The sequence below is a fragment of the Carcharhinus amblyrhynchos genome, chromosome 6, assembly GCF_965287045.1.
Source record: "Carcharhinus amblyrhynchos chromosome 6, sCarAmb.v2.hapA, whole genome shotgun sequence".
In the NCBI taxonomy this organism is placed as follows: domain Eukaryota; kingdom Metazoa; phylum Chordata; class Chondrichthyes; order Carcharhiniformes; family Carcharhinidae; genus Carcharhinus; species Carcharhinus amblyrhynchos.
The window spans coordinates 95,736,838-95,758,485 of NC_137329.1; the positions used below are offsets into that span (position 1 = coordinate 95,736,838).

The following is a 21,648-nucleotide window of genomic DNA, read 5'->3' on the forward strand; positions in this document are numbered from 1 at the left end:
GAGGAAAGGTATGGAAAGAAAAGGGAGGATTTCAGATCTAGAGAAAAAGGAGAGAGCACGAAGGGAAAGTGCAGAAGTGGCATTTAAGACTTCCCATTAAAAAAAAATCCTGAGCAGTCAGGAAAAATCATTGACTATCACTGTTTGCTATGCAGATACATGGATTTGAGCCAGTGTCTGTGGGAGTTTGCACATTCTCCCTGTGCTTGCGTGGGTTTTCTCTGGGTGCTCCTGTTTCCTCCCATACCCCAAAAACGTGCTCTTAGGTTGATTAGTCGTCCCTTGATCTGGTTATGGTTCCTTTATTGTGGAGTCCAATAAGCGTAGACAAAGGTCATAGATAGAAGAGGGCACTCACAATGTTAAAATGGCAGCGTGGGCTCGTTGGGCCAAAGGGCCTGTTTCCTGTGCTGTGTTGTTGTGTTAAGGAGAAGAGGAATAGACCAATGATCTGATTGGCTGACAGCATCGTGACACAGGGCCGAGGGGAGATCCCAAACAGAAAAGCAGATAGTGAGGGAGATGCCTTACCAAGTTGAAGAGGCACAAGGGAGTATGGCAGGAGGTGACCATCCACTTGGAGGCGATAATTGATCGGAGCAATGTAAATTCCCAGAACAGAGGGTGCTAACAAATCAATGTTCTGTTTATCGATAGCTTCATGGCAAATTTCAAATGGGGAAAACAGAAAAATTCTCAAAAAGAAAAGGGCAATGTGAAGGTGAGGCCCCATTTAACAGAAGCACAACAGGGCTCAGCAGCTGAAACTAGTCTAATTCCAATGAAGATATCCCCAAAGTTAGACGACAGAACAGGGATGCAAAAATGTTCCAAACTAGGCAGAATGTTATAAGAAAGAAGCCTGCACGCTGTGGGATGAGCAACAGGTCTATCTAGCCCATACCAATTTTTCCAACCTTAGGAGGGAAAAATGAGGAGGGTCCAAAGTAGAGGTGCAAACGGTAAGAGAGGTGCCTCTCCTAATTGATGGGCTGCAGTGCAGCAAGAGCTAAACATCCATCCGAGGGCAGTAGTGTCCCCAAGTGCATGGAACAAATTAGGGGAAGACCCCTTTTCAAAACCAAAAGAGGGGGGAAAGGAGAGTCTACTCCAGAGTAAACAACATGTAAAACATCACAATTAGAATAGCAAGCAAACTCATGTAGGCATAACCAGATGAAACAAACTGAGCCCTGCACTGAACAACTTACTGTAGGTGAAGTATTTAAAACAGAATCCCCCTACACGAGGTGAACGTCAAAGCCAATCCATTCGCCTGCTGAACACTTAGAGTGTGGATGTAGTTTATATGGACTTTCGCAAGGCATTTGGAGGAAAAAGTAAGCTTGTGGACGACACAAAGATTGGCAGAGTTGCTGATAGTGGCTGGGGATTATCAGAGGATATAACAGGATATAGATAGATTGGGCACAGAAATGGCAGATGGAGTTTAATCTGGACAAATGTGAGGTGAATCATTTTGAAGGGTCAAATTTAGTATAAACTATACTGCAAATGGCAGAACCCTTAGGAACATTAACATACAGAAGGATCTGGGCATGCAGGTCCAGAGTACCCTAAAAGTGGCAACACAAGTGGCTAAGGTGATTAAGAGGCCATATGGCATGCCTGCCTTCATCAGCCAGGACACTGAGTACAAGAGATGGGAAATCGTGTTGTAGCTATACAAAACCTTGGGTAGACCGTATTTGGATTATTGCATGCAGTTCTTGTCACCAACTGCCAGAAGGATGTGCAAGCTTTCAGGAGAAAGCAAAGTAGGTTCACCAGCACCGGTCTTGACCATATCGATTATGATGAGAAGTTGAATAAACAGAATTGTTTTCAATGGAAAGACAGGCTGAGGATATATATAGACCCGGTAGAGTTCTATAAAATTGTGAAGCATAGACAGGGTAGATAGTCTTTTACGTAGAGTGGAAGTATGAATTACAAGAGGGCACAGGTTCAAAGTGAGAGGGGGAATGTTCTAAGAGATGGGCAGGGGAAGTTTTTCATGCAATGATGGGTGCCTGGAATGTGCTGCCAGAGGTGGAGGTGGTAGCAGGCACATTAGCAACATTTAAGAGGCATCAGGATGGGTACATGAATAGGGAGGGAATAGAGGGATAAGGACAGAGTTAGGGCATAAGATTTTTTTAGTTCAGTTAGGGCATCATGATCAGCATAGACTGAAGGCCAAAGGGGCTGTTAGTGTGCTGAACATTTCTTAGTTCTAATTACACCTGTAAAAAATGCCTGGGTTTGGGCCAGCAAATTCATGGTTGTGATGTAGGTTCAGGCACAGCTCAGTCCAACGGCCAGACAAATCTGCAAATTAAAACAGCCTTTGTGAAAGGCAGTGCGAGGTTAGTTCCAGAGCAAAACATAGCCAAGCTGCTGTGAAGCAGACTGTTAGCAGTCTGGGAGCTAACAGCCAGATAAAACAATCAAACCCCTTTGATGATACTTAATCCAACATCACAACAAGGGACGAACACAGAGTTACTGACCAGAGATGACTAAGATAAAGCAACTTTGAAATCTTGGTACAAAGCTAATCACTAAACAAATGATTTTTTTGTGGAAATGTTTTTAAACACAGAATGCAAGATTGTTGAGTTTGTTTCTCCAACCATACCAACTAAAAATCACCCAAGTTGCTGGGAAATTAAATATATTGACCAAACTGTGTCCATAAGGTAAAAAACTGGTTAGAACTGAAAAGATCGTATTGGTCAGTACTGGGATAATGAATGTGAATGTGTTCATTTATATTTTGTTTTCCTTTGTAATGAAATGAGAATGAATCCCATTCCATTTTTTGTATGCTAGAAATATCAAAATACACATCTTCCAGATCATTAATGTATATAGTAAGAAGTTGTGGTCCCAACACTGACCCCTGTGGAGCACCACTAGTTGCCAATTGCCATCCTGAAAAGACCCCCTTATCCCTACTCAGCCTTTGATTGCCACTTGTCAAGCAGAAGAACATTGCAATAAAAACATTTACTACCCTTGCAACTTGCAGGATAATTAAACAAATGTAAGTTTTTAAAAACTACAAGTTTTTCCAGTGTACCCCCTACTCTGAACAAACTGCAACTCAAACATTCGCACAGGACTCGCAGTTCAAGTTTGGGTTATTGCAAGTGAGGTACAAGCACTGTTTCTAGATCTTAGTATTGGGGTTCAGTCTTGAAGTTGGGTTCTTCCAGGTGGAAATCAGGAGCACCAAAGTTTCTTGTCAATTTGCACAATAGAGAGTAGCCTTCATCATTGTAGTCACTACAGCAACAAATAATTACTTGGCTGTTTTTCCACAGTAGTCCAAATAACTGCAAATTTATTCTTTACTGTACCCCCACATCATTAATCAGTGACTGACCAGCTTTCAGGCTAGTTATCAAAGTTAAAATAAAGTATTTATTAGTCACAAGTAGGCTTACATTCACACTGCAATGAAGTTACTGTGAAAATCCCCTAGTCACCACTGTCCTGCACCTATTCGGGTACACTGAAGGAAAATTTAGCATGACCAATCCACCTAACCAGCACATCCCGGAGGAAACCCACACAGGGAGAATGTCTGTATGGAGTTTGCATAGTGGCCCAAGCTGGGAATCGAACCCAGGTCCCTGGCACTGTGAGGCAGCAGTGCTAACCACTATGCTACTACCCCAGGCAATAAAGGAGCCAGTACAGAAATTGGTTGCAGGTTCCTCTCCACTTTCACTGTGCTACTGCACTATGTGGCTATCTAAAGCTTCATTGCAGAACTATTGCCATTCAATGTAATCTCAAACAGAGTAGAATGCCACTTCATCAGACCAGCCTTAAAATCTGTGCAAATCTTGGCAAGAATTTAGGTCTTACTTTGAAGAAATGCAAGTATGTTGCAAATGGCCAGTTAAATTTCAGAACTAAAATCCTTTACATATACATAAAATACCAACAATCCTATTGTTTTAACAAGTACAGTAAAATAAAGCAGCAATTATACAGCACAAAATATTTAGCGAAGGGAAAGGAGAAGGTCCCAACTTCAAAAGCATCTTACAGATAGCATGTGGCTTTTTTTTGGGGCCCTGGATTACCATAAACCGTAGATGATAAATGGAGCACTAGGTTAAATAAAAAGTTTAAATAAATGAAGATAAAATAAAACTGCAATCTTGAAATGATTAATCAAAATAATTTCAGGATCCAGCAAAATGATGTTTATTTCAGAACTATATATACATATACAGTACCTGAAACACAAAATGACTATTCCCATTTAATTAAATAGTACAAGATTGACAAATCAGCGACACTGGATGCAACATATTTCCTACAGATTTCACAACTGTTCTATACTTCGGGAAATCTCCTGTCTGCTCCAATGATTGATGCCAAAAAGAGTTACTGAAGATTTGTTCACATTTGAGAAGAGAACAGATTAATATATACAAAGAAATACAACTGATGTTGTGAATGCAATAATCTGGGGTTACTCAATAAACCCAGTGATTTCCCGATGTCTTTTAGCAATTTCCCTTAGCCAACAGGTACAGAAACTACCAAATAAGCAGTTTCAAACACACTTTAGATACAACACCACGGAAAAGCAAGTAGAATGGATATATTTCTTTAAATATAGGTCTGTAACTTTTACATCTTTTCACTATATTCTGTGTGCCCAGAAACAGTATTAGGCCTAAAGCACAGCATTTAGTCCAAGAACTTCCGGTTTTGATTGGCACCAAACAAAGCCACTCGGATTTCTGGCATCATCTGAAAGATAAATGAAACATTAGTGTTAGTATTTCCATGGTAATATGCTACTTTACAATCACAGACATTTTAGTGTGCTGATCCCCATCTGAAATACCTTTAGGTGGCTCCAGGGCAACTTACACAAACCAGGAATTTATCAGGCTTACCTTGCCCATGCCCTCATATTAATCATTATCATCATCTGATAGGTGGTAAGTGTTCCAACCCATGTCCCTAAGTAGTATCTCATTAAGCACTGCATTGGAAAGGGTGCAGAGGAGGTTTACCAGGATGTTGTCTTGTATGGTGGGGAGGTCTTATGGGGAAAGGCTGAGGGACTTGAGGTTGTTTTTGTTAGAAAGAAGAAGGTTGCGAGGTGACCTAATTGAGGCATACAAGATGATCAGAGGGTTAGATAGGGTGGATAGTGAGGGCCTTTTTCCTCGGATGGTGACGGCTAACACGAGGGGACATAGCTTTAAATTAAGGGGTGGTAATTATAGGACAGCTGTCAGAGGTAGGTTCTTTACTCAGAGGGTAGTAAGGGCATGGAATGCCCTGCCAGCAGTTGTGGACTCGCCAACTTTAAGGGCGTTCAAATGGTCAGTGGATAGGCATATGGATAACATTGGAATAGTTTAGGTTAGAGGGTCATTAGATTGGTTCCACTGGTCGGTGTAACATTGAGGGCCGAAAGGCCTGTACTGCGCTGTAATGTTCTATGTTCTAAGCCTTCAGAAGCATGCACATAAATGCAAGAGTGAGCAAGCACAAGTGGATAGCAATCAGAAATAGGAACTTGAGTTACTTTTCAGAACAGAGTATCTTAAGGCTCTGTAGTTTTCCACTGCAACTTAGTACAGATTTGTTGATTGGGAACGAATTAGTTGGGTGGCACAGTTGTTAGCACTGCTGCCACACAGCACCAGGAACCCGGGTTCAATTCCCCATGTCAGTTTAGTTTTCCTTCTGGTGCTCCAATTTCCTCCCACAGTCCAAAGATGTGTAGCTAACGTGGATTAACCATGGTAAATGCACAGGATTACAGGGTTGGGGTGAGCCTGAGTAATATATTCTTTTGAGAGTTGGTGTAGACTCAATGGGCTGAATGACCTCCTTCTGCACTGTAGGGATTTTATGATTCTAGTTTATGTTGCTCACTATATTACTCAGTACATTGTCCACTGAACCAAAGAAGCACTCAGAAGCAAATGCTATAAAAAAAAGGAATGAGCAGGGTATGCATGTCATTTCAAGTAAATATTTGTCTTTGTATTACCAGCCGAACAATCACATCATTTTCATACAGATCATGAACAATTTCCTTACCTGCTGTGCAATAAGGTCCAATCGGCTCTCCAAGGTATTAGATACTTTTATTTTTCCAGTAGAATTATACATCTCAATACCTCCAGCACTGTTCAAAAAGAAAAAGTTTAAAATTCATGATTCCTTGTTTCCTAGTAGCCAACTTTTCTAAAACAAAAAGGTCTTTGCAGCCTGTATCAGCCAATTAGTGTGCAAAAGCAGAAGGTACAGCATGTGACAGGTCAGTTAGCTTACCATCTGTCAGGAAATTACTAGTCTATAATTAAGCATAATAAATAGATTACAAAAAACAAACCTTCCTGTTAAAAGGCATGGTTAATATTTTGCACATGATCATGTTCTAATTGAGATCACACTCACAGCTATCAATAGGTCACAAACTTTCTCAGCAGGCGGAAACAGACTGACCAGTTTGAGCTTCCACTAGCTGTGATGGAGTGCTACATCCTGAAACCCAACTCCTGTCCGAGTAAGAATACAACTTGCACCATGCCAATCTAGGGTTAGGAATCCAACAAGTTGGAATGGAAAATACTGGGCCACTGGAAAATTCACTTGACTGATTCCTGGGATGAGTTTATCTTGAGGAAAGATGGACTGGTTGGGCCTGTAACCATTACAGCTGAGAAGAATGAGAGGTGAACTTATTGATACGTACAAGATCCTGAGGGGTTAGACAGGGTGGAAGCTGAGAGAATGATTCCCCTTGAGGTAGCGACTAGAACTAAGGCCCATTGTTTAAAAATAGGGTCTCTCCTATATAAAGTGGAGATGAGGTGAAACACTTTCATTAAGAAAGCCATTAGTCTGTGGAACTCTTTTCCTCAAAGCATTGGAGGTTGGGTCATTGAATATTTTTAAGGCTGAAAAACAACAGGCAGCACAGTGGAAGTCGTTAACATTGCTGCCTCGCAGCACCAGGGACCCGGGTTCGATTCTTGGTTGGGGTCACTGTCTGTGCAGAGCCTGCACGTTCTCCCCGTGTCTGCGGTTTCCTCCCACAGTCTGAAAGACATGCTGGTTAGGTGCACTGGCCATGCTAAATTCTCCCTCAGTGTGCATAAACAGGTGCTGGACTGTGGCAACTAGGGAATTTTCATAGTAACTTAATTGCAGTGTTAATGTAAGCCTGTTTGTGGCACTAGGAAATAAGCATAAAAACTAAAGGAGTGAAATGTTATAAGGGATAGACAGGATAAATAGGAAAGTGGACTTAAGGACAATCAAGTCAAACCATGATATCAAATGGCAGAAAGGCCTGAGGGCCAAATGGCCTACCCCTGCTCATAATTCATATGTTAAACCATACTAAAAATATCTACCTGCATATAAAATCAACAGAGTACAGAATATTCATATGCTTTTGGATTATAAGATTATAAATTGATACTGAATTAGAACAAGGTTAGATTAATTCATAAAAATTCTTGCTGGCCCTTTTGCTGCTAAAAATGGTATGAAGAATGGGTGGAAATGAACCTGGCTCTTGAAAACAGAAAACTTGTATAGATTCTTACATGTCTTCAGATAGAAAGTTTTCCTGGTCAATATGAACATCAATATCCTTGTTTACACTGTTCTTGTAAATCGGAACATTCTTGTTGATGGAGGCCTGTTTAGAAGTTAAAAAAGTAAAAATATATGTACAGATGTGTCACTGTTCCTATTCAGAGAAAATGCTGTTGTTCTAAAGTGACAAAGGTAGCACTATATACAGCTCCTTCACTGTAAGGGAACATAATTACACCACAACAAGTATACATAGACTGGTTCATTACAAAATGCAGAATATTGGAATTTATAAAGGCCTGGATTTTGCCACAAGCAGAAAAGCAAGGCACCATACTGTTGACCTTGAATAAAACAACCCATGAATATCTAGCAATTTCTGGTGTGGTTTTCCCTTATTCCAGCAGCAGTTTAAAATCTGGCATCAAGTCAACTGGATGTCTTCATATGCAGCACCAGTGAAACCAGAAATCAGATAAGGAAAGTAATCTAAGAAGTTAAAACCACCAAAACCACTATTTTTAGTGTAAAGTTTCAGATTAAGTAAAATAAATGACTGTCTTTACTAATTTTGGCTTCTATCTTGATCCAAGCATCCAAAAACTATTTTATGGGAAGTTACAAAGCAAGTATGCTGCTAAAACCTCAGTTACACCTCATTCAACAAGGTCTAAATTTTAAGTGCATTTACTCAGAGATATCATACGACCTCGTCCCACCCATCGTTTGGCGAGGCAAGGTGGCAAGGTTGGGAGAAAGGCAAAAAAAATTGGTTTGCGCCCAGTTTCTCACTTCCCCCAATCTTACCAGTGAAACTGCCTTCACACGCAGCTGATTTAAATATTAATGTCATGATTTACACGTCATTAGTGTAACTCGGATGTCACCATTCAGGCTCACTTCTATTTACCTTCTCACCAGTCGAGCTTCACACCAGTGAGAACCATGGCTGGTCTCCACCAACGAAGACCAGGGGAGTCGGAGGCCATTGGTTAGGGGTAGGGCTGGGCAGAGAGCCAGTGTGTCACAGGGAGTGATCAGCAGGGACGGGTGGCAGGAGATCTCCCAGCCCACTGGAAGATCACAGCACCCCACATGCGCTCTGCAGCCAGCTTCAACAGTGAGCTTTGGCTCCACCCACTTGCAGCTTTCCAAAAAAACCTGGCATGATTCTGTGCTACCTTCTTGCTCTTTTGGTACTTAGAATTTTCTTTTGTAAGATCGTGCCCCAAGTGTTAAACTGGACGATTTCATCAAATCACACCCAAGATTACAGTCCGTTGAAACCTCTACAATGTCCCTATAGAGGTCTTTAGACTCACTGATCGTAACTATGATATTTCCATGTTACTTTGCACATCTGCAGGCTCCTAAAGTTGTTGTCAGTTTCAGTCACATCATCACAGCAAATCCAAGCCATTGGAAGTAGCCATTAAGAAATGTACACAGAAAAATTTGACAAAGGTTGGTACCGCTGCCACATTTGACACACTATTTTATGTCATACATTAATGTTTCCACCCCTCCTCCACCCCAACCAAAAGGAAATTAAAAGGTGGTCATTCTTGAAGGACAGAAAACATCCCAGCCACAATATCCAAGGGCTTTTAATTGACCTTCCAACTGAAAAATCCAAATGTTCTGACCTCTGCTTGAACAGCAATTAAACTAACAATGAGTGACTCATTGGAAGGTTACCAAAAGCCATAGCTTTAAGGTAAACATGCCTGTATTTTTGCATATGTTTTCAACTTGTTTCCCACAAGATTCCTGGTGATAAACCAACTGTTTGAGTAGCATCATCGGAGACTAAATATACATGAAAATCTCCCAAAAAAAATCTAATTAGTAAGTAAATACAATTTCTAGCCAGAGTTTAGAAAATGGCAGATGTAGGAGGGAGAAATTAGGCAAGGGAAATTGGCAACTTGCAGATTAGAAGTTCCTTGTGAATTTCAGAGGCCAGATGAGAAGCATTCAACTAGATGCCAGACCTTCTTGATCACCCAACCCATTGCCAAGTGAATCAGAAGCTAGTGTCTCAAGAGAAAAAGTATATTAAGCTTGTAAACGAGGAGAGCTGTGTATCTCCATCAATGATTTTAAAATTAGATCACTCCAAAGATAACAAAATAATTGTTTTTGATTGACTCCCAGAGTTACAACAGTGGAGTGGGAGCAGATCTAAAAAAATGTATCTTTGGCCATGATAAATTGTGCTGTCAAACATTCTGAATGTTGGAGGCACACGCGTGCTGGAAGTATGGGAAATAGGCCTGTGGAGCTATATACTACTACAGGAAATGTCACCTTTAGGCAAGTATAAAGGGAAAGGAAAAATTTGCAGAAAAACAGAAAATTATGGAAATACCCAGTAGATCAGAACTAGATTCAGTTTATGAAAGGCCACTTTGACTCAAAATGTTAACTCTTTCTCCCACCACAGAAGCTGTCTGACGTGCTGAGTTACTTGTAGCAGGGTTAAAGCTCCACATCAAAAAACAGAACAGCACGTTGCTAGCACATTCAAACAATGTGTTATTCTACCTGTTGAAAATTATTTGAAATTTGATCCAAAAAAAATCATAAGAACTACTCGAATATATGGGGCGGCACAGTGGTTAGTACTGCTGCCGCACAGTACCAGGGATCCAGGTTTGATTCCCAGCTTGGGTAACTGTCTGTGTGGTGTTTGCACATTCTCACTGTTACTGCATGGGTTTCCTCTGAGTGCTCCAGTTTCCTCCCACAGTACAAAGATGTGTGGGTTAGGTGGATTGGACATGTTAAATTTCCTCTTAGTGTTAAGGGAACTAGCTTGGGTAAATGCATGGGGTTATGACCTGGATGGTATTGTGGTTGGTGCAGACTCAATGTGATAAACGGCCTCCTTCTGCACTGTGGGATACTATGATTCTAAGAAACCGATCTGAGGGAAGTCACACCTCTCCCTCTGAAGCACTTAAGTGCAGTAAAAATGCAAGTTCTTTACAGGGTGGCACAGTGATTAGCACTGTTGCTTCACAGCACCTGGGTTCAATTCCAGCCTTGGGTCACTGTGTGGAGTTTGCACGTTCTCCCCATGTCTGTGTGGTTTTTCTCCAGGTGCTTTGGTTTCCTCCCACCATCCAAAGATGTGGTTAGGTTGATGGGCCATGCTAAATTGACCCTAGTGTCAAGGGGATTAGCAGGGTAAATGCATGGGGTTACGAGGATAGGGCCTGCAGACTCGATGGACTCCATCTGGACTGCAGAGACTCTCGGGCTCTGACTCTATATGGCTATTGTAACAGGACACGTTTTAAGATACCACACTAACCCACCCTTATCTTCATAAAATGACAGGTTCAGGTACTGTGCTCTCCGACACTACCATTTCGAGCCACTCGAAGGAAAATGGACACATGCCCACATATGTACTGACCTGCTAACCTCCACTTCATGCTGTGGCCATGGAGATTTTAAAAATTAACTTGTGTGGAGACATTCTAATTTCAATCACAGGTAAAGTAAATGTGTTAACATGAAGACTAGTAGTCTGGAACTAAGCATCCATTACATTACCTTAACTGCTGCCATATCTTGTTTGCGGCATCGAATAAGCACCATAGGTTCCAGCAGTTGATAAAAGCCCTAAATTTGAAAAAAGTAATCAATTTTAAGGCCACACATTTCACACTGCAACTGAAAATAGGAATTCAACAAGAACTATAAAACACCTACATCACAGTTTTAACCCTCGAATTAGGGAATAGATAATTTACAAGAAACTATGATTTTATAGTACTGTAAAATCAATTTTGAAGACAATTTACCAGAATTTATAAAAATGTTCCACTTTGGTGCAAATTCATCTAATAACATATAGCCTGGGAAAAGAATGGCTCCTAGAATCTGTTACACTAAAAAAAAGTGAACCTCTCTTTATCAGTGCCTGCCCCTAATAAGAGCAACCAGAAAACAGATTTCAACCAAGAATCTAGCATCATTACTAATTATATCTACAAGGGACTGAGACTACTTATGCAGTGCAGTGGGACTAAAACAAAATTATAATTCAGCACATTTACAATATTATTCCATTCTTACCTGCAGTATAAGTCCATCCAACAGTGTTTGGTACCTGGAAGGTTCTTTCATCACTCTGCCCAGTCTCTGTCTGGCTTCATTCAACAACTCCTGGAAACCAAATTAAAGCTCCCAATAAGATGGTCCTACCTGTTAACATGGAAAACTAGGAACAACTGGCAACCCACAAATGGCCCCAAAAATTCTGTGACATTTCACAACATTGAACCATAGACATTTCTGAGAACACTGTCAACCTATGGCATTACCCTCAAAATCTTTAATTTCAAAAGAATGGATATGGCATTCCATTTTTGTTTTCTCAAAAAAAACATGCAGTTTTATTTGTTACAATTTAGAAATGTTTTAATCTCTTTAGAATTGAAAACTTCTCTTTCATTCGCCATAGATGGCCTGGGATGAGGCGAGTATTTTGAATTAATTTTTCTTTTGTTAAAAAAGGAAGTTTCTTAATGTAAAAACAGGGGTATGAATCCTGTCCTATTGAATATTACATTATTCTGGTCATAAGAACTTAGAAGCATCGATAAGTCATACAGCCTTTTGAGCTTTCTCCACTATTCAGTAAGATCCATCTCAACTCCATCATGCCATCCACTTAATACCCAAAACTCCATCAGTCTCAGACTTGAATCTATTCAATGACTGAACATCCACAACTCTTGGGTAGAGAACCTCAATTAATGTTATCCTAGAGTGAAGAAATGCTCCTCATTTTAATGTCTTATCAAAAAAGACCACTATTTACATGTGAACCAGTGAGTTTTTGTAGAATAGTTGGTCAGTGAAAGATAAGTGAGCTCAAGCAGAGGGCCAATTAAAACACTGAGTAGCGATTAGCAACAAGAACCCTGACTAATTAATTTTCCCCTGCATAGACCTGGGACTCAGAGCAAATGCAAGAACAAATCTGCTGCTCCAAAACAGCACAAACAAAGAACTAAAGTGGAGGTTGTCCAGTCTGGATGGATTGGCACCAAAAATGCTAAAGATATATTAGTATCATTGATTTTGTTCCTGTGTATGCATCATGCCTGGTTGAGGAGAGGCCAGCATACACAAATCTTCCACTTAGTTTGTAATCTGGACCCAGGTGACTCACAAACATGGCTTGACAATGGTCTTTTCTCAGTGCAGAAGATACTCTTGGAATGATAACACCAAAACTAATTTGGCACACAAGGTAATTGCAGCAGGACCTATAAACTACCATTTCATAGAGATGTTTTGAAATTCAAACATGCTATAATGTTCTTGATCTGGATCTTTTCAGGGAACTGTCCTAATGTATTGCTGGATTGTATTTTTACCATAATAAACGTTATACTTAAACACAGAAACCTACCTGTCTCAGTATCTGATTAAAACTTCATTAATTCCACCACTACGACATCTATTCTTTAAGGGTTAAACATCATCAGCTCCACAGTACTGTAATAACATTCTTTGCGTTGTGTGGAAATAAGCATCAGTTGATAATGACATGTTTTCAATAGGACTAATGTCATACTGATGCTGTGATTAACAGCCAATTGAAAAAGGCATTGCTGAGATTAATTAACTAATCAATAGGTTGGCGGCCTTGATCTTTACACTTTACAGACAGGGAAAATACTACAAACGTGTTTTCCCTAAACTCATGTCTCCATGAAATTGTATTTTAGTTCATTTGATACATTAGCAATCTTACCGAAATCAGATCATCTCTGGCTTTGAGGACCTTCAACCTAGCCTGGTTCAGCAAATTGGACATTTGACTAAATGTAAAAGATTACAAAAGAATATAGGCAGCAAGTCAATTTCAGCAGCAAAAAGATTTCAGTCCATACTCAGCACTGTCAGAATCAAGACAAATTGTATACTTGGAATATTCAGTATTGTCAATAAAGTTTCTCTCCCTCTGCATCCCCCCCCCACCCCATGAAATTAGATGAAAGGTTACATATCTTAATTTTCATGCTCTCCAAATAAAATTACATGACTGTTTCTATAACTCATCTAAACAAGTAAACCTCTATCATAATTCAAGAAATATTTCAACAGGAAAATTTGAAAACGACAAGTATTGCCATTTTGCCTAATTTTATTTTACATAGTACTTACATTTTCTTCTGTTGTTCAATTTGCTTTTCCTTCTTTTCATAATACTCCATGATCTTTAATCTCTGGGTCTGTACAAGACGACCCTTTTCAATGTTAAACTCCTCTTCTGCCTGCAAACCAAGGGATTGATTTTCAACATGACTCCCAGTATCAAACAACCAAGATAAATAGGATTAATATACTATCAATGCTTTACAAATTTAAACTTGCACAGGCATCAAGAGTGAACTCTGTGCACATTATATAAAATATTCTACATCAGAGTCTACATTAGAAGTGTTAGTCTATGCATACAGTAACGTTTTCCTTGGTATCTGATGGCCTAGAACCAACTGCAGTGACCTCTTCACAATTCTGACAATGGCAGCCATTGTCCATTAGAAACAGAATCATAGAAACCCTACAGTGCAGAAAGAGGCTATTTGGCCCATCGAGTCTGCACCGAACACAATCCCACACAGGTCCACCCATATCCATCTGCTAATCCTTCTAACCTACACATCTCAGGACACTAAGGGGCAATTTTAACGTGGCCAATCAACTTAGCCCACACATCTTTGGACTGTGGGAGGAAACTGGAGCACCCAGAGGAAACCCACACAGACACAAGGAGAACGTGCAAACTCCACACAGACAATGACCCAAGCCAGGGATCGAACCCAGGTCCCTAGAACTGTGAAGCAGCACTGTGCTACCGCACCGCCAATAAAGTGAATTAGTGTAAATGATTTCCAACTTAATCTCTAGAAAAGCAACCCAACTAAAATGAGACTGACAGCAGATTCAGGGGAAGAATTCTAAAGCTGCATCCCAACACTCCCAACAGCTTAGTTGGTAAATGATATGTACAGAACCATAATAACAAAAATTGTCTACTGATCTGTGCCAAATGTCAATGCTGTTTCTACTGAGATTGGCATCCAGATCAAATGAGACTCCCATCTTCTGATTGCATTTCAACAGCCTTGTTGGAACTGCTCATCTGTAGGCACAAAAACAAAGACACAGCATAGGGTCTGATGCTAGGTGATCACCCTCATAATCCTACAGCATATTAATATTTGTGTCTAGACCTCCAAAGATAAGCCAATCTGGCAACATATCAGAAGCCTACTTAGTTTTGTTTCTTCCAATTCTTTTTAGGAATTGCCTTAAACTAAATACAGAAACATACAATGCAGCTCTTCTCCCAGGAAGCAAACCGTCTACAGTGACATGGATGTTTTCTTTTGTGTTGAGCACAGACTTGTGTCCAGTCGCATTTAGAACTGGCACAATGCAAACTCTAACAAATTATGCTACAAAATTCAGGCAATACGTTATTTAAAGTGTATTTTAATATTTTTACCTTCCTGTTCCATATATCGCTCACCATTTTCCAGATGTTAGCACCATTGGCAATGCCAGCATTTGCTGATCCTCTGTAGGTTACCCTGAGATGGTGATAGGTTGGGGGCCTTCTTTAGAACTGAATTGGTTTATTGGACCTTCTTAGAGGGTTGAGTCAACATGGCAATCATCTTTTGCTATACAAAAGATTACCAATTGCACAAACTGTCATGCTTACTGGATTACTAAGTCAGATACATTGTCACTACATTAATGTATTCCTCTGCAATCATCAGTTGCTTAGTGATGCATTACCAAGAAGCAACAGAACAATGATACTGCACATTCTTCCATTTTGTGTAGATCTGGATGTATATTCTCTAGTTGCTATTTGGATAATCTTCTAAATTCTGATGTACGAAGCTTTCTTGGTATCAGTTCTCATTCTTTAGTGCAGCATTCAAGCTCTGAACACAGAATGAGGAACAGCTGATAACCAATGTGGAGCAATTAGGCAAGACAGCAACTGCCATATTTATTGTAGTGAATTCAGGGAATGCTCAGAATTAATTAAAAAAATAAATGTACTAATTTTACTGAATTTGTTATATAGGATCTTTAACCAGTGAAGGCAGCAACCGACTTGAACCTGACTTTTCTCAGAATTAATAACACACAGTAACATGTTTTTCAAAGCAAAAATTATTTTTTGGGTAAAATATAAAAACGTATTGGATCAAGTACTTTTTGGTGGGTACTCATTTTGAAGTGGGGGAAAGACTTATAGCTTGTTCTCTGGTACCTTATTAACAATTACATTTATAGCAAAAAGTTTATATTAGTCTATTGTCAAATTCATGAAAGAGCAAATACATATCTAATATGACAGTTCTGCAAACAATTTCTTTCATTCTGACATGGAATTTTTCTAGACCTAATTTACCATCAATACTGCTTCAGTAAGTTATACATAATGCAAAATTATAAATCTGTGAAGCTGATGTTGTACACAAAGATTAGGTTGGAAGAATTCAGATTGCCATATCCTAGAAATATAATAAATGATAAAATAAAACTTCACCTTTGCATCTATTTCTTCTGCTTTTTCATTGGCCTCCTGCTCAATGAAGGCCATCATATGTTTGATCTATGGAACAAAAAACAGAAAACACAGTTGTACCAAGCTCATCTCTACAACCATACTGTCATCATGTGTTTTCACTCTACACGTTTTCCTTGTTCAGCAGCAACTGCCAGTTCTTACATACAGATCTCATTCCCCATAACAAGCAGCGTGCCTTTACCTTTAAGCCAAGAACTTATCTCACCAAGTTCCAGTTTTCCAAAATATATTGTACACTGCTGGATGATCAATTTTGATAGGAAAGTGGTGGTGGTCAGGCCATAGCTCAATTATAAACCAAAAGATAAATGTAGGAAACGTACTACTCATTCATCTATGTTAAGGGCCTTTGAATATTAGGTGGATCTGTTAACTACATGTGCTGCACTGAACAAACTGCCAAGAGAGAATATATTTACAAAAGTTATAAATATATTAATTTCCTAAAAATGTCAACGATAATAGCACATCCCCCAAGCTGAATCTGAGCATAAACTAAAATGTTCAACAAAGGGTACCACTTTTTAACGATTTTGATTTGCTCCGTATCGTGACTGGCTTCAGTTCAACTAATTCAGTCAAACGTTAGCTATATTCTTTAGGGATTCAACAGAACAAAAAGAATGACAAACTGCATTTCTTTCAGCTACATCTGACTGTCAGCAGGTCAGTAATTTCCAAGTGGTATCTGCCCACAAGGGTACAGCAACCAATAATGTAGGGTTGAAATGCATTTCTCAATCACCAACCAAGGTGTCAAACTGCCAAATTAAACAGCACACCACCTAAGAAAATGCTTCTTAGAAATAGTGACATTATGTCAAACTTAAACACATGACTACTGTAACCAGCAAAATAATCTATCACAACCACAATTAATTGTATAAGCTTCATCATTGCGATCATTATGCTTATTGATTATTTGCAAGTGTAACATAGAATGTATACCACAGTGGACAATATGTTTATCCTGAGAGGAGCGAGACCACAAGAGAAGATAAAGCCAAGCCTGTTGGACTTTCCTTGTCTACTGAGTCACAGTGTAAGGGAAAAGCTTGGTAGTGATGTCTCCCAAGACCAGATATGAATTTGATCAGTGCTCACACATATAGGCATGTAAAAAGTACCACTGGATGATCAAGTGGAAGACAAATAGCACTCATGGAATCAAATTACAGCAAGAAAGTTGTATCTCTGATCAGGGAAAGGTATTAGCAAGGAAACAAAATTGTGATGAGTTGTGATTAATCTAATCATAGATTCAACAGTAAATTTAAATACAAGGTCTCTCAATGACAGAAATTAGGTTGCACACAGGAATAGAACATTTGTCTCAGATGTTCCTCCATTAATTACATTGTCAATTTCTGTACCTAGTCATTATTTGCCCAACTGTTCCATATCCCTTGATAGCTTTAATAACCCCAATATCATCCTTTTGAGGCTGCACTGCTGCTGTCACTATGCTGATGTTAATGTGGATTCTTTGTAATGTTATTTGCAAGTATATTTGGATTTTTGCTGCATTGTAAAATATACATGTACATATTTAAATGCACAATACTAACTGCCAAACATCAAAAGTGTTGAATGAAAAGTTGTAGTGCATTGCTGTTACCAGCTTTGAAATAACTAAATTTCATTTTAAAAACTCAGGCCTTGTGCAATGGAATACATTTATTATTAAATAAGCCAGCTGATCTGTTTTGTATTGCATGTCAAAACAGTTAAGAAGAAACTGTTCCTAGTGGCAAAAGAATTGTAATCAGAGGAGACATGTTTAAGGTGAATGACATCTTTTTTGTTTATAAATACAACTTATGATTGGAATGCACTGTAAGAATGATGGAATTCAACACTAAAATTCAAAATTTTATACAAATACTTGAAGGGGAAAAAATCCAGAGCAATTGTGAAAATAAAGCAGAAAAGGGGAATAACAGATTCCTCTGCCAAAGAACTGGCACAGGGACAATCGGTTGTATGTGTATTCTAAGATTTTGAACCAACACTGTAGCTTACAGTCTAACCTAAAAATGGTTTCTCCATGTCGTCAACATAAAATTTGATAATTGAAGTTATTCCAATTGTTGAATTATGGGAGGGACTTGAAAGCTTTTCTAATTGGACAAAAAATGCTTAAGGTCAGCCATAATTAAGCATCACTATGTTCAAAATTTTATGTCGAGATTATCTTCCTACGACATCCATTCTCATCCTCCCTTCAGGTAAACAGAAACTCCTCTCAGAAATATGCAAAACCTGGAACCTAGCACAAGTACCTCTACCTCCCACACTAGAACAGGCAAGAACACAACTCCTTCCAACCAGGTGCTCTAGCTCAAACCAGATTTCAACAAAGTACAGTTTTGCTTACTGACAACTAGTATCTGGCCAAAGTCATAACAGAGCAAGGAAGACTAGTTCCAGTAAAGAAGTGTGAATATATATTAAAAAAGTTTATAGAAATGTATTCCTGGTTCAAAACAATGTACATTTTCCTATTTTATAAGCTTGAAAATTAACCAAATTGAATGAAAATGAACAATGGTATTTCAACCAGGTTAAACATTAGCTTGATTTAGAAAACATCAGCCATTTTAACTGTTTAATATAAACACATTTAGGTTTTTACTCAACAATATCATACTCAAGTCAGCCACTTAAGTGTATTAACTAATATAGTTTAAGATGTGGCAGTAAAATATATTTTAGAAAAAAATCTTTAAACTGCATTCATAAAGATAGAAGGCCCATGTTTATGGAGAAGGGAACAGGGTAAAAAAAAAAGGGAAATGTTGTGCATTTAAGCAGCACTCTAAAGAACAGATAGTTTAACATAGTTACATAAGAACATAAGAAATAGGAGCAGGCCATAGTTACCATACTTATTGTTACTGGCTCTCCATAAAATGTTAAACTGTCTTTTTAGATCTATTTTTTGAAAGAATAAGATTGTCAATATTTAGTTTTGTAAATTTTCATTCACTGCGATTTTGCAGCCTAGAACAAGTGTGTTATCATTGTTACTCGATCTACAGTCCCTCCATCACCCCGCAAGTATAGGATTAATATTCACATCTGGATGGTGTTTACTCAAATCTGAAATTTATTCCGTACAGATTATATGCAACATTACAGTTACATATCAAGATTACAAGAGCATCTTCGATTGATCTAAAAATGTATTGGTTGCGTGTCAATTGACATGAAGTGTTCTTAGTTAACATATTTGCTTGCAAAATTCCTCAAATTGAGTAACACTGTGAAGGCAGAAAGTGGAAGTCCATTTTCCAATGACACGGTACAAAAAAGAATTTATACATACAACCCCATGAATATCAAAATGCTATTACTCTCCAATTCCTCCCCTTAATTTCACCATCTTGTGGGTTAAAACTGACCACCAAAACAGGGAAAAGATTTGAGATTTTAACTCAATTTTCATTCACTGTTTTTCTATTAAGACACACTTGGCTTTAATAGTTTTTTTCCCCCTCAGTGAACGCCGTGCGGTCGTGACCTGAGCTTGAAATTTGAAATGCAGCAAGATCCTGGCCACACGGTTCTCCCCCTCCCCCTGCAGCCGGCACTCCTGTTATCAGGACATCACCGAGACCCTTCATTCCTTACCTGTTTCTGCACATCAGCGTCGCTCAGCGCCATTGTCGTCGGTGGTTTAGTGTGTGTGGGAAGAAGCAGAAAAAATCCTACAGATGAGAAGTTGGGGGGAGGGGAAAAAAAAGAAAGCAAGTGAAGGTGCTCGATTTATTCTACGCGAGTGGACTTCTCCTAATGTCAGTGGGGAGAGTGGGCGGATGGACGAGCAAGTCGTTGCGCACGGTACGAAGACGACCCCTCAGCTGACTGGGAAACGGTAACCGTCAGCAGCTGACCCTTGCGGGCGATTGACGGTCACCTGATCCAGAGGGAGGGGAGGGTGAGGGGAAGGGAGAGGAGAGGGCGGAGCCAGCCGACAAGCCCAAACACACGCCAGCCCCTCCCCCTTCCTTCCCCCTTTTTCTTTCCCATCACGCCAACTCCATCCCATGCGCATGCGCCGCGCCTCATCCCTTCAACGGTTGACCCAATTCGAACCAAAACCGTGCGCATGCGCCATCACCGACTGCATGATGGGAATCCAAAAAAGGGATAATTGACCGACCGAGATTTTTTTTAAAAGCACGTTTTTTTTTCCCATTCACTTAGGAAGGGTCCTGGAATCGCTGGTGTGATTCAAGTTAAAAAGGTCTGTGATTTTTTTTTGACCTTTGACCCCCGCGGTTTCAGTTGGCCCCAACCTGATTTTTTTTTCTCTCGTTGGGAGAAGCGGGGCTGTTATCTTTTTTCCCACCCGATCTTAATTTTTCAGAATGTATTTATGGCGGAGCCCACATACGAGTCCTGGCATTGCCTTTTTTTAAAAAAAGAATTGAATTGAAGCTGCGCCCTTTTGACACTTTGCCCCCTTTTTGTGGTGCGGGAGGGGGAGGAGCCGGGTCATCTCTGTCTCTGTCTCTGCCCCGTAAAGATGGTGCGCGTCTAAATAAGGAACTTGTACTCCTGAAGTAACTGCAGCGGCTCGTCCCACAGCACGGTAAAGTCTGTCCCCTTTGCATTTTTGTAGCCGGGGCGGGAACACACAGAATATAAGGAAAAATACAAGTAATGCTAAAAAGGGTTGGAGTGGAGGGCGAGCATTTGTAGGATCGGCTAAATATTCAGTTTAAGGGTTTTAACGCAAAATATTTTTGAAATGAAGCGATTGAATGGTGTCATGCTGTTTGTCAAATTGTTTTTTTTCTTGTTATTTTAATACGTTGGACCAAAATAAAGAATGGGGGTGTTAGACGTTAGCTTTAATGTTACAATTATGATGCTATGCGGTTTTTTGTGTGCAATAATATTGGATTAATCGCTCCAGAGTTCATAGTTGGTGTGGAGTTTGTTGTTATAGTACGGTCGCGCGTAGGGCTTAGAACAGGCATTAAGAGTCAAGTTGCTAGTGACTGACCTCTTTCCATGCTACTGATGCCAGGCGTTGGAAGTGCACATGGGCATCTGTTGGGGTCGTTGAACAAAGGACATATTGACTTTGTACTGTTCTGTGGTTTGCCTGCCTGAAAAGAATACGTTGAACGCATTTGCAAACCTTTGGCTATCGTAACAATTCGGAAATTAATGTTAAATGTTTTCACCATTTGCTTGTTTTTTTTGGTGTGGATAAAGCTTTCGAATAATGTGCCAACTTTCGAAAACCTTCCAGAAAAAATGTACACTTTTTCTTAAAAAGTCAGTTTTATTTGGTAATTTGGAAGAATATGATCAATTTCTAGAGAGCAGATTCTGCTTGTCTGTTTTTTTTTGTTTGTTGTTGCTGCAACAAAAACTCTTCTTTCTCCTTT

At 39.5% G+C, this 21,648-nt stretch overlaps 2 protein-coding genes across 2 annotated transcripts in view; one reads left to right on the forward strand and one right to left on the reverse strand.

Annotated features, from left to right (window-relative positions):
* Window positions 1–4,208: 4,208 nt before the first annotated feature.
* On the reverse strand, window positions 4,209–20,175 carry LOC145344134 (V-type proton ATPase subunit E 1-like). The gene is made up of 9 exons (XM_080191009.1): window positions 19,877–20,175; window positions 16,202–16,267; window positions 13,792–13,901; window positions 13,379–13,445; window positions 11,689–11,778; window positions 11,164–11,232; window positions 7,608–7,702; window positions 6,091–6,178; window positions 4,209–4,779 (listed from the first exon to the last, which is right to left on the reverse strand). Exons 1-9 carry the CDS (start codon window positions 19,907–19,909, stop codon window positions 4,717–4,719), a joined length of 681 nt encoding a protein of 226 aa, XP_080047135.1. The 5' UTR covers window positions 19,910–20,175; the 3' UTR covers window positions 4,209–4,716.
* A 371-nt stretch (window positions 20,176–20,546) lies between these two features.
* bcl2l13 (BCL2 like 13) overlaps window positions 20,547–21,648 on the forward strand; it is a 34,516-nt gene continuing 33,414 nt past the window's right edge. The window contains exon 1 of the mRNA XM_080191010.1: window positions 20,547–20,840. The gene's annotated coding sequence lies outside the window, so the exon portion shown is untranslated. The remainder of the gene's footprint in view (window positions 20,841–21,648) is intronic.